The following is a 13,247-nucleotide window of genomic DNA, read 5'->3' on the forward strand; positions in this document are numbered from 1 at the left end:
AGGGCTCTTTTTATGTTGAAATTGATGTCTTTGGTTCACGAGATAACGCTTTTCTTTTTATTTTTTCTCCTAGTGCTTCAAAGTTCTGCCTATTCCGGGCAGGAAGACACATCACGGGCAGACCGTTGGGATTGAAAGCTAGGCAGACTGGGCAGAGACTGGGCAAGCACTGGGCAAGCTAGGCAGAGGGATACAATAAACAATTACGAGAAAGCATCAGGTGAATATTCAAAGAAGAATTGACTAGTGTTTAACTTGAATTGCTTGTTGCTGAAGTCTTATTTTCTTTTTAAAATCCCTGTATTTCTGGTTCTCCATTGAATATTCAACGATTGTTCGTAGTACTGAGGGGTTACAAATTACAATCTTTAGTTCCTGTTCAATGTTCAATGTTCAAGGTCTATATAGTACGTTTATCCACTCTAAAAAAAGCGGTATTCGCTTGAATACTTCCGGAACAAGCCATGAACCAATCATATTGCAAGATCTTTAATCTCAGCTGTCCGAAATATAACGTTTTCATTAAAGTACAGCTGTTTTTAGGTACAAATTCATGCTTATTTTGTTCATTTTTACATCTTGTTCAGCTTATGATGGTTTTTTTTTTCTATAACTGCCGTGCGTGAAAAGCAAGTTGATGCAGAATTTTGTTAACAACTATTGAAATCTTGAATCAATAAACTATAGAAACTTGTCTTAAGAAGCCGGTATTGGACTTATAAAACAATAATTATATACGTATATGGTTCGATGTATAGTATTGTTCTCTATGAGTCATATAGTTGTCTCAATGCTGTTGAAGTAGTTAGGGGTTTGGTACTTTACGTTAAGTTTTGATATTCTTATACCATGTGTCAAAGGTTCAACAGTTATATATAATTTATAAGCACGATAGGTTAATTCGTTAAAGTTTGAACGTCATCAATCCAATTATACTCGATCATTCAATTACCGAGTCCTAAATATCCATTTACTTACATTATGTTCGACATTGATCGCCATTAAGTTCCCTTTCCATATTGAACCCTTTAATCAGTATACCCCATATCTCCATTCCATACATGAAGATAGGCCTAAAGGCTAGGAACTAGGAATACATTTACATTCTCTATGCTGGATTTAAGTTTAAACAGACTCAGTACGTATATATATAAGACGTTATAGTGTTCTTTAAACTACATTTTGGTGACAAAGCGTGTAATTCAAGAGTTTTTGTGACAGCCAAGAACACTCAAGAAAAGTGTCTCGAGACTTTTCAAAAAACTTAAATATGCTAAGTGCCAATCAGATCTTTAAATGGTATAACCTATAACTGATAATGATTAGAATGGATAGGTTGTTTCAGGACTTATCAACTGATCAACTTATCATCAAAGCAAATATTTGTAGATCTATTTTCAAAACAATAGCTGATGTATTTTTGATAAGAAATATTTTCACGGCATCAATCATGCAAAATTTAAAACGGTTAATTTTTTCAAGCGAATCGCGAAAGAACAACTGAGGCATTCGGCCGTAAATATTCCATTAGAATTTACATACATCTGGGGAATCACGTCAAGTCACGTGTATGAGTTAAAAGAATTATATAAACTTTACATTAGGGTATAACAAAATCAATTTTTTAAACTTAAATCTAAACAACAAAACAAGTACACTGTAATAATGTTCATTTCTTAGTACTTAATGAACTTTCAACTGCATCAACTTCAATTTTTTCATCTTTTAAAGAAATTTGATCTGTAACAACTCTTGAAATAACTTGATTATTCTTTTTTCCTTCATTATCAAAAGTTCCATCATGACTATTTGCAGATCCATCTTCAATAACAACATCACCTTTAGAATTAATATAATCTTCATATTCTAATCTTAATCTATTTTCTTTATCAATTCTTTCTTGATCCATGACTTTATGTAAATCTTTATATAACCATAAGAAATAAATTGCTGAAATAAATCCAACAATTGCACATGCAACAAATGGCCAAATTAAATAAGGATCTAATAAACCTGGTGTAGCTGCACTTGAAATAGCAGCTGAAAGTGATTGCATAAATAAAAATAATGCCATAACTAAACCTTTCATATTTTCTGGTGCTCTTGTATAAGCAATTTCATAAGCTGCTGTATTAGCAAAACATTCAGATGATGCACCCAAGATATATAATACAACTTCAACCCAAACAGTTATTGGTGAAACTCTTGTACCAATTTCACATTCTGTTGCATAATAACCACATGGTGAAGTTTCATAAACTCTCCATTGAATAATAGCACCAATAACTTGAGAAATTGCTGCAAGGATAAAACCAAAAAAAATTCTATGAACTGGTCTAAAATCAATTTTATATTTTCTTAAAGTTGGATATACTAAATGATCCAAAATTGGAATTAAAATAATAATTGTTAATGGATTAAAATTATCAATTAAATCATTTGGAACACCATTTGTTGTAAGAGAATTTGCTTGAGAATTTTGAATACCACCAATACCACCATTTGTAATATTATAAATAACGAAAAATAAAAAAATTTTACAAGCTTCAAAAGTTGTTTTAACATCTTGAACAAATTGATCATTCCATGAAATTTTTTTATGACCTTTCTTATTGACAGCTTCTAAAGCTTGAACATCACCTCTATTTAAAATATTTGATGGTTTAGCATATTCCCAATATTGATTAATTTTAATTCTTTTAATCCAACCACCTTTTAAAGTATATCTAATAACTTTGAAAGATTCTTCAATAATTGAGATTCCATTTGGTTTTTCTTTTCTTAATTTTGGTGCTAATGCTAATAAAACTGGAACCATAATGAAATAAACAACACCTGGAATCAAATAAGCTAACCAAAACCCAACTAATTTAGCACAATAAGCAGTAGCTAATGACATAAAAGCCCCAATATTAATAGACCAATAGAAAACTAAAGTCATTCTTTCCAAAGTTTGTTCTCTTGCAACGATAACACGTTCACCCTTTTCAGTAGTTTTCACAATATCTCTTTTATGAGGATATTGATCATATAATAAAGGTAATAAATTTGGTTTAATTAACCCAGTACCAATGGCTAATGTCAAGATTGAAATAATAGTTGGAGCTAAAGCAGCACCACCAGTAATAACTGATGGAATAGCAGCAATGATTAAAATAATATGAGATGCAGCACCAATCCAAAGACCATACCAAATAGTCTTCATTCTACCTAATTTTTTATCAGAAATATAACCACCATATAATGGAGTTAAATAAGCTAAGAATGTTAATAATAAAGTAACCGCTGAAGCGGTTTGTAAACCAAGACCTAAAGCACCAGCATTTTGTTGATCACCTTTTGGAGGAGCACCAGCACCATTACCACCAGCTGGTAATTTTAATTGAACAAAGTTATTCAATCTGTTTTTAACACCATAATAAGAAGCTCTTTCAGCAAATTCAACAAGACAAATTAAATAAGTAATAAAAGGAGCTGAACCAAGAGTTCTTTTCAAAGTTGAATAATCTTCAGTGGTAGGTTCTGGATATTGTTCATTATATTCAGTTAATTCATCAAATTTCTCAGCAATGTTTTCTTCTTCAGTTGAAGATGTATCTGAATCTTTTTTTGAAGAGATTCTCTCTTTAATAAATGTTGAAAATCCCATTATGAAACGTAAATACAATGTGAATCAAAGTGAATCAAATCAAAAGATCAACAACATATCCAGAACAATGAAATGATTTAGTAAAATGGGAAACACATTATATATATATATATATATTCTCTCGTTGGATCCATATGAGAATGGCATTTTTGATAAGACAATTTACTCATATCAATGAAATCAACTCATATAATTCTCAAAAATCTTGGTAAAACAACCAAACTAACTGATACGGTGATCAATCGTAAAACTTTAAGTGAAGCAACATTATTTGTCCATCCTAGAATCGATTCCAAACCCTATTAGGAGTTTAATCCCTTTGTAGCCTTTCTTTTTCCCACAGTAGTACATCATTTGTACATGATTGTTCAAGTTTTAGGCAGCTGGTTCTTTTTTTTTTTTGCTTGACCGATCTTGAGAAGACAAAGTCTTGGAAAATTTCAAACTGGAGAGAAGCCATACCAGACAATGAAAAGTGAACAATGAAGAGCTGGTACACTTGGTAAGGATTTGGGGTTATTCTGTCTCTTTCCTGATAGAGTATAATCCTAGCTTATAGTATTTTGTAGGGTGTTATTTGTAGTTAGAGATCTTTTATTGATTCGAGTGAACGTTTCATGTCACATTTGACATTTAAAGGACCCTTTAAAAAACCTACATAATCAAGTGACGAATGCTCTCAAAATTAGCACTGATACATGTACAAGGTGACTCGACATGTGATTCATAGCTCTTCATACGGCACGAGATAGTCATATCAACCACAGTTCTCAATGTTCAATGCAAATACTACACTGTGTGTGAAGGCTCGAGAGCTGTGAAGATAGCGGTTTTGTTCTTGGTATCTTGGTATCGTAATTGTGTAAAATTGAAGTTTGAACTTTCTTGAAACTTGATCGACATTCCACGAGATATGATAAGCAACCAAATAGTAATCTACAGCTTGGATAAGTATCTGATGATCCAATCAACGATCTGTGAGGCATCAATCTGAATACATAATCAATTTTGATCAATATTGTTGAATAACGTTAACACCAATGCAAGATATTTTACTGCATAGTATTGGAAAGCCGGAATATTATTAGGATGATTTTTGAATTGTTCCTGTTTATTATTTATCTATTGCAAAGTCGAGACTGTGGGGAACTTATCAATGTTATTGTTTCGGTATAAAGAAGTATCTTCTGTCTATTGTACCCCAAATTTCCAACTTACTCCTGGTCATTATCCTGACTCGTATTGGACATATTGGAGATGTATTTTCAACGCCTTAATTGACTTATAATGTAATATAATTCTACCTAAAAATAACTTCCTGTTATTTCCACTTACTAATAAATATACTTTAATTAAAATTTTGCTATATACTATTATAAATCACTAAATCATTATTTCTTGGTTTCTAGATTACTTTCAACTGCTTTTGTTTCAATTAAATGATCTTCAACTGAAAGATCTTTACTCACAACTTTTTCAATGGTTTTATCCTTATCCCCTTCAACTTCATCAAATTCTTTGGCATTCAAATATTCTTCATATTCTTTCTTTAATAAATTTTCCTTTTCAATTCTTTCACGTTCCATAATAATATGTAAATCTTTATATAACCATAAGAAATAAACTGCAGAGACAAATCCAACAATAGCACAAGCAACAAATGGCCAAATTAAATGAGGATCAATTAATGCTGATGTAGCAGCTTCAGAGATTGCAGCTGAAATAGATTGCATGAATAAGAATAAAGCCATAACTAAACCTTTCATATGTTCTGGTGCTCTTGTATAAGCAATTTCATAAGCTGCTGTATTGGCAAAACATTCAGAAGCAGCACCTAAAACGTATAAAACAACTTCAACCCAAACAGAAATTGGTGAAACACCAGTACCAACATCACAGTCTGTAGCGTAATAACCACATGGTGAACTTTCATAAACTTTCCATTGAATAATTGCACCTGCAACTTGTGAAATTGCAGCAAGTATAAATCCAAAAAACATTCTATGAACTGGTCTAAATTCAATATTATATTTTCTTAAAATTGGATAAAGAACATAATCTAAGAATGGAATGAAAACAATAATAGTTAAAGGATTAAAATTATCAATCAAATCATTTGGAACACCATTTGTAGTCATTGAATTGGCTTGAGAATTTTCAATACCACCAATACCACCATCTGTAATGTTATAAATAATGAAAAATAAAAAGATCTTACAAGCATCAATTGTAATCCAAACATCATTAACAAATTGATCATTCCATGAAACTTTCTTTTTACCCTTTTTATTAACAGCTTCAACAGCTTGAACATCACCTCTTGATACAATATTTGATGGTTTAGCATATTCCCAAAATTCACCAGATCTTAATCTTTTAATCCATCCACCTTTCAATGCATATTTAATAACTTTAAAAGTTTCTTCCACAATTGATAATCCATTTGGTGTTTCTTTCTTTAATTTTGGAGCTAAAATTAATAAAACAGGAACCATAATGAAATAAATAATACCTGGAATCAAATAAGCTAACCAAAATCCAATTAATTTGGCACAATAAGCTGTAGCAAGACTTAAAAATGCACCAACATTAATTGACCAGTAGAAGACTAATGTCATTCTTTCTAATGTTGGTTCTCTAAGTTCAATGACTCTTTCACCATTTTCTTTGGTCTTAACAATATCTCTTTTATGTTCATATTGGTCATATAATAAAGGTAATAAATTTGGTTTAATAAAACCAGTACCAAGAGCCAATGTTAGAATAGCAATAATTGTTGGAGCTAAAGCAGCACCACCTTTGATAACTGATGGAATAGCTGCAATAATCAAGATAATATGAGAAATAGCACCAACCCAAACACCAAGCCAAATGGTTTTAACTCTACCATATTTCTTATCAGAGATATAACCACCATATAAAGGAGTTAAATAAGCTAAAAAGGTTAATAACAAAGTGACAGCTGAAGCGGTTCTTAAACCAAGACCTAAAGCACCAGCATTCTTTTGTGTACCTTTTGGAGGAGCACCAGCACCATTACCATCTTTTGGTAAAGGTAATTGAATAAAATTATTTAAACGACCTTTAACACCATAATATGAAGCTCTTTCAGCAAATTCAATAAGACAAATCAAATAAGTCTTGTAAGGAGCATGACCTAATTTCTTTGGTAAAGTTGCATAGTCTTCAGTGGTAGGTTCTGGATATTGTTCATTATATTCAGTTAATTCATCAAATTTATGTACAATTTCACCATCTGATGAGCTATTATCCAAATGTTGATTAGCTGGCTTTATCCTATTTGTAATGTTAGAAACAAACCCCATTGTTGTATTGATTGTTTCTTGGTATTATTGACAAGACTTTCTTTCAAATGGTTGGCAAGAGAAAAGTATTGGCAAGATGTACTTATTGTTTTAATCAAACTGATAAGAATTGGAAATTGACTGATTTATATCTGCTGGAAACCATCGTAATTTAAGAGTTGGAGATTTACCATTCAACGTTCACAATAAAAAGAAACATACAGTGGAAGGTATAATAGGCTGCCTTTTACCTGTGGTCTGGTCCTGTGGTATCTTGTGATATCACTGATTAGTCAAAACGGATGATCCTCAACTAATGTGGTACAATATTGCAACGAAATGTGTGGTAACAATTAACCGATCAAAATAAAAAGTAAGCCCCATCAAGATTTGAATAAATGAACTGTAATCGTACTTGATTACTAGGTACTATTTTGCTTAGAAAATGTAGTTTAAAGAGAATTGTGATGTGATTTGCCTTATGGATTTGGAAAACTGTGCATAGATTGCAACAGGCGCCATACTTCAGGAATACCTATCACCTATCAGTTCAAAATTCAAATACTGGAAATAAGTTGAAAGGTAACAACGGAAATTGGGCCCAGGATGTCAATGATTTTCTATCTCGTCTTTCCACATATTAAACCAAAAACTGTCATCTAGTCAATTTAGCGATTAATGATCTATCAACTTGCAAGTGGCGCCCCAGTTTTTCTTTGACGTTATGATAATTTATCACAAAACCATCATGGGGATAATGGATTAAAGCATCAAAACGGGTACTACGTCTTGAAAGTTCATACAGTAGTACAGCAATTCTTGTAATTTCCACAAATATCAGCTGTTTAATTAAATACGTTACAGCCTATCGGATAAATGTGTGTCTATGGTTCTAGTTATATATATCATTCTCAATCTGACAGCTTATCATGAACTTATCTTTTTTTGAAAATCTTATCAAAACAAGTATCGGCCCCTTTAAAAGAGAAAAGCGATGCTATTCTGATAAGTTGTAACCAACGTTTAAATGAAATTAACTACTGAACAGTGAACAATAGGTTAAACTCTCAGATCTTTCAACCACCCTGTTAATGTATTTCTGTTTGAATTTGCCCAAGCCAAGTTCTTCGAGGGTCCTCTGGTGGTTAATAACGCCACAATGATAATTTTAGCACAAAATCTCCTAATCTGCAACCATAAAATAGATCATAGGCTCTGATCCCTGGAAACTTGAGCGTTGATTTGGGGAATCAATTATCATACTTGTAGTCACATATCTAGATATCTAGTGGCATGAATAATAAAACTATGAATTATGAAACCAGTGTAAAGATACCTAGTTAAGCTGGTGTTCTGAATCCTGATAAAAGCATAGTTATTTTTTTGTTTCTCGGGGTTTCAAATTAGGACACCGAATTGAAATCAAAACTCAAGGTTCAATTGTGTCAAGTTCAAGCTTCATACCTACACTATGTAGCTGGTGATTGGGGTCTAAACAGTTTAGCTTGGAGGTCTACGAATCTATAGAGTTCACCAGAGAACTTACCCACCACTGAAGCAGAATCTGAAGATTGAACATATTATACTTTACCACCATTAATTTTTTGGAACTTCATTCACTTTATACCTTAAAGAAATCTTGTACAAAATGTGGAAATTTTGATTCAAATTTCAAGATCTTTTTCTATCAACTATAAAGTAGCCTGGAGACTTTAGATTATGAATCCTAATTGACTCCTCAGTATCAGATTTATGTTTGAAGTTACTTCTATTTGGCTAAGAGGGTTTATGATTATTTCTGCAGCTGATGATGGAAGATGTACACTTTACTATCATGGTAGTTACAAATTAGAGCCCAAGACTTACAAGTAGCTGGGTCAGATTGTACTGAAACCCTTTAGCTATACACCGCTGAAATAACCACCATTGCAATTGGAATGTCGTAACTGCAATATAAACTAGATATATATTCTAGAGTAATGTAAGCTTTTTATTGTCAAAGGTATGAGTTCTTCCTCAAAAAGCAAGGGAGTTACCACTTAGGTACACTACTTCAACCGCTCAAAATATTTGAATCGACCTAGCTCTCTCTCTGGGCAATAATCCATCAGCTCAATATAGGCGCTAGATCCTTATTGATCTATAATATTGGTTCATAAAGTATACCTCTATTATAAACTATGTGTCAGGTTCAACTTAAGCGGGAAACTAGCTTTGAAAAGCAACAATAGGGAAAATAGGGAAATGAGCCTCCACCAATTTGAAATCCATGGTTTCAATAATAAAGTCTGATATCAATTTGATACAAGAAAGTTCAACTGGCGTCTGATCGTACATTAAATTAATCCTAAAGCTTTAATACCGATTACTGCCGAAAGTATGTATTTGAAGAACATTCTGATATAATGTATGCCTAATTGCATCAACATGATCGTATTGTAAACTTAATAATTGATATTGTATATATTTTCAAATTTATTTCTGAATTACTAACATACTTTAATTTTATCAAGATATTCTCGTAATAGTACAATTAATTAATATTTTTAACAGCTGCTGATGATTATGTAATCGTCATTTTCGAAATTCTGTCAGAGATTAAAGTTTTGAAAAGGAACATACGCTAACAAACAGTCAGGATATTCTTTTTGCATTTTGTTGTATATGATCATGGTGATTAATTATTGAAAACTAGAAAAAATTTTGGGCTTTTGAAAATTTCAATAATATTATACACCTCAATAATTTTAATTCAACTTTGAAAAAAAAATTAAATTTTTTTTAATTATTTTTTTTTTAAAACAAAACTGCCGAAATTAATATAACTTACACTCCAGCTGAAAGTATAAAGCTTAAAGCTTCGAATAAAGCTTCAAAATTAGTTTTCTATTTGGGTCATTTAAGCCGCTAAAATCAAAATTTTTGGAAGGCGCAAAAGTCCGGGAAAATCATGACGTGAGAGCCGGAAAAATTTTAAAACTCAACAAGTGGTTTCGTGGTCTAGTAGGTTATGGCATCTGCTTAACACGCAGAACGTCCCCAGTTCGATCCTGGGCGAAATCATCTTTTTGCCATTTTGGCACAAAAATCGCTTTTTTTTGCTTTTATGAGTGTTAATTTTGAATATAAGAATGTTACCTGATATATGAAGTAAATAGTTATAACTTAGGAAGTCTTGAATAAAATAAGCGGTTTTTGATGTTTCAGAAAGCATATAAATTTTTTACTGATTATACTTAAAGTTTGATCCAGGTAATTTTTGCTGAAATACCATAGCACTTTAATCTCATGAAACTGTATTAAATTCTATTCTTGATGAACAAAGGTTCTTTATTTCGTTATTTGGAAAATCTTTGCATCATCATAGATGCTGAAGGTTAATTTGTCTCTAGTAGTTGATGCTTTGATGACTCTAATATGTGAAGGTATTTTTAATTTTGACTTAGATAGTTCAAAATTTTTCATATAATTAGATTTCGATCTAGATTGAATCAGAAGATGATCTACAATAATTTAATTAAAACGGGTCATTAGACATTAGGCATTAAAAAATTATAAATAAATCAACACAAAGTACTGATCTTATATATAAGATCAAATTATAAAAATGTGATGGGACTTCAAATGAAACATAATTTAATAATTTACTTCATAAGCAAAAAAGAGGATTGATTCAAAAGGTTGATTAATTTATTAAATATCAATTGGATTATTGTGATTGAGATGTAAATGCTTTCTAGTCCAGCTAGACAAGTCAATTAAAAATTAAAAAGTTGATTCTCAATGTATGCAAAATTTTTGACAAGCTCATTTTTTGGAGATATTAAATTTGATGTAATGATATGATGAAATTTGAATTAAATAAATTAAAATTATGAAATCACGAGTTCAACCATCTAATGCAATTAAAAATTGTTGATATTCTCACATAGCATATGTGAAAGCTCTTGACAGCTTCTTTTTTTGAGCTGGGATTGGGGTGTCTTCATTCAATGAATTTGTAGTTGGAACTGCTGGTGTTGATGAATGTTGTAATGCTTCAAGTGGTTTTGAAATTGGAAATTTGAAACCAAAATTCATTCTTTCAGGAGGTTTAATATCATCAGATGATAAATCAATTTCATTTTCCTTTTCTGATTCATCTGTAACTAAATCTAATGAAGATCTTGAAAAATCTAAAGAAGTGGTTTTCAAACTTGGTCTTCTTTGAAAATTTATTGAAGTCATTGTTCTTCTATGTGGTAATCTTGTATGTGTTGGTGCACCTGTAGATGAAGATGATAATGAAGAAGATGATAATGATCCTGATGAACTGAAACTTAAACTTCCATGAGAACTTGCTCTTTTTAAATCTCTTCTAAATCTTGTTAAATTAACTTCACAAGCATTTTTATGATTATTATCATTCATCTCAACATATTTTTGTGGATAACATCTATGACTTTGTAAGTCAAAAAATGATTTATAACCACCTTCTAAGACTAAAATATCTGGATAATCTAAATGTGGATAGTTATCTTGATTTTTATTACGATCACATGTTCTTAAATGACTAGCCATTAATGGACCTCTATAGGAACTAAATTCACAATGGAAAACAATTAAAGTATTTTTATTGTTATCAGTTTCCAAAAAGTTATTTGATTTTCTTCTTTCGTTTAAAAATTTTTCTTCCAATTCTTGTTGAGATGAAACATTAACAGCACCATTGATATGACCACCTTGATATTCATATTGGAATCTACAATCCACAATCAGAACTTCATCAAATGAATCTTTGTAATGTCCATCTAAAATTTTACATAAAGTTTCAACTTTAATTCTTGGAATCAAATCATTTTTAACATTAAATGTTTCAATTTTTGATTTTTCTAAATTAGAATTGGATAAAACAGAACCATCAAATTGATCATTGCTTAGTTTATTGATTGGTGATTTTGTAGTCATCAGATTACCAAACATATTTGTTGTATCAGTGATTTCCTTCTTGGAGTAAAACATAGAATGTGTACGACGAACTTTTGATTTAATGGGTCTTTTTTGCAGAGGTGAACCAATTTCTCTTTTATTTAATCCAGCATTAAGAAAGTTTTCATGAGCTGTATTATTGGTATCATCTTCCAAGTCATCTAAATTCAATGATCTTTCTGCAATTGGTGATGGAACACATAAGAAATCCAGATTACTTGAGTTATTGTTCATCATCATTGTGTCATTTTCCAATTCATTTGTAATTGTTAAGTCTTGTTCATCATCATCAACATTGAAATTTGATTTTGGTAAGTTGATATTCGAAGCGCTGTATGAGTGTAATAATCTTGTTGTGTTTGATATACTTGTTTTAGCTCTTCTTAGTTGTTTTCTTGGTTTGGTCAATTGTTGTGAATTTGATGATATGGTATCTGAACTAGAGACAGAAGAAATAGAGTTGATGGAGGAAATTGAAAGGTTTGAGGTGGTTCTTGAAGAGTTATTTGAATCATTGTGTAGTTTTGGTCTGGCGCTTGGAGGTTTTGATAATTTGGTGACACTTGGTGAATAATCCATATCTGGGTCAACTTCGAAACTGAATTGGCCTATGCTGGAGTCATCGTCAAACAGAAGCGATCTCTTAGGGGTAGGTATTTGTCTCAATTGTGACCTGTTGGTTAACATTGTTAGTATATTTTCTCTCCATTGTTGGATACTGATTTAAATTTTTTTTTTGCCATCAAAAGTTTTATATGTCACAAAAAAAAACAAACTATCAGAATTCAAATTAAAACTTACTCTTGAATATGGAAGTTCTCACTTAAATCAGCAGCTAATGTTGATGTAGGAGAATCAAATTTAGATTCTTTTTGCAGATCGAACAATGTATTCAGGTTCTTTGTAGCCAATGGTTTTGGTTTGGATGATTTCTTTTTGAATAGATTCTTAGTTAATGATGGGGAATCTGGTGAATTGCCAAAGTAAGATTCAATATTCTTTAAAAGAGAGTTATTATTACTCTGCACTGGTGAATCAATATCCATAATGAAAGCGAATGTATTGTATAATTATTCGTGTAATGATCTTGATCTTGAAAATATTAATGAATGGATGTTCAGGGGTATAAATTTTCCTTTCGATATGTTCTCCTGATTTTGTGTTGAATTATTATAATGTAAAAGAATGAAAGTGAAAATTGAATTTTGTAAAAAGATTAAAATCTTTAAAATAATTAAATTTAGAACAAAACCTAAAATATTTGAATTGATTCAGAATATAATGTGAATACTAAAAACCCTAAGTTGATATAAAGTTGAGTTTTC

General features: G+C 31.1%; 3 protein-coding genes across 3 annotated transcripts; all 3 read right to left on the reverse strand.

Annotated features, from left to right (window-relative positions):
- Positions 1-1,669: 1,669 nt before the first annotated feature.
- On the reverse strand, positions 1,670-3,649 carry BN7_2121 (uncharacterized protein; the record flags this gene model as incomplete). The annotated part of the gene is made up of 1 exon (XM_011277179.1): positions 1,670-3,649. The coding sequence occupies one exon, from the start codon at positions 3,647-3,649 to the stop codon at positions 1,670-1,672; it is 1,980 nt and encodes a 659-aa protein (XP_011275481.1).
- A 1,391-nt stretch (positions 3,650-5,040) lies between these two features.
- PTR2 (Peptide transporter) lies at positions 5,041-6,975 on the reverse strand (the record flags this gene model as incomplete). The annotated part of the gene is made up of 1 exon (XM_011277180.1): positions 5,041-6,975. The coding sequence occupies one exon, from the start codon at positions 6,973-6,975 to the stop codon at positions 5,041-5,043; it is 1,935 nt and encodes a 644-aa protein (XP_011275482.1).
- A 3,903-nt stretch (positions 6,976-10,878) lies between these two features.
- On the reverse strand, positions 10,879-12,968 carry MIH1 (putative tyrosine protein phosphatase MIH1; the record flags this gene model as incomplete). Its single annotated transcript, XM_011277181.1, has 2 exons — positions 10,879-12,583; positions 12,724-12,968. 2 exons carry the CDS (start codon positions 12,966-12,968, stop codon positions 10,879-10,881), a joined length of 1,950 nt encoding a protein of 649 aa, XP_011275483.1.
- Positions 12,969-13,247: the final 279 nt, after the last annotated feature.

Source organism: Wickerhamomyces ciferrii, contig 00049 (genome assembly GCF_000313485.1).
Source record: "Wickerhamomyces ciferrii WGS project CAIF00000000 data, strain NRRL Y-1031 F-60-10, contig 00049, whole genome shotgun sequence".
NCBI classification, from domain to species: domain Eukaryota; kingdom Fungi; phylum Ascomycota; class Saccharomycetes; order Phaffomycetales; family Wickerhamomycetaceae; genus Hansenula; species Hansenula ciferrii.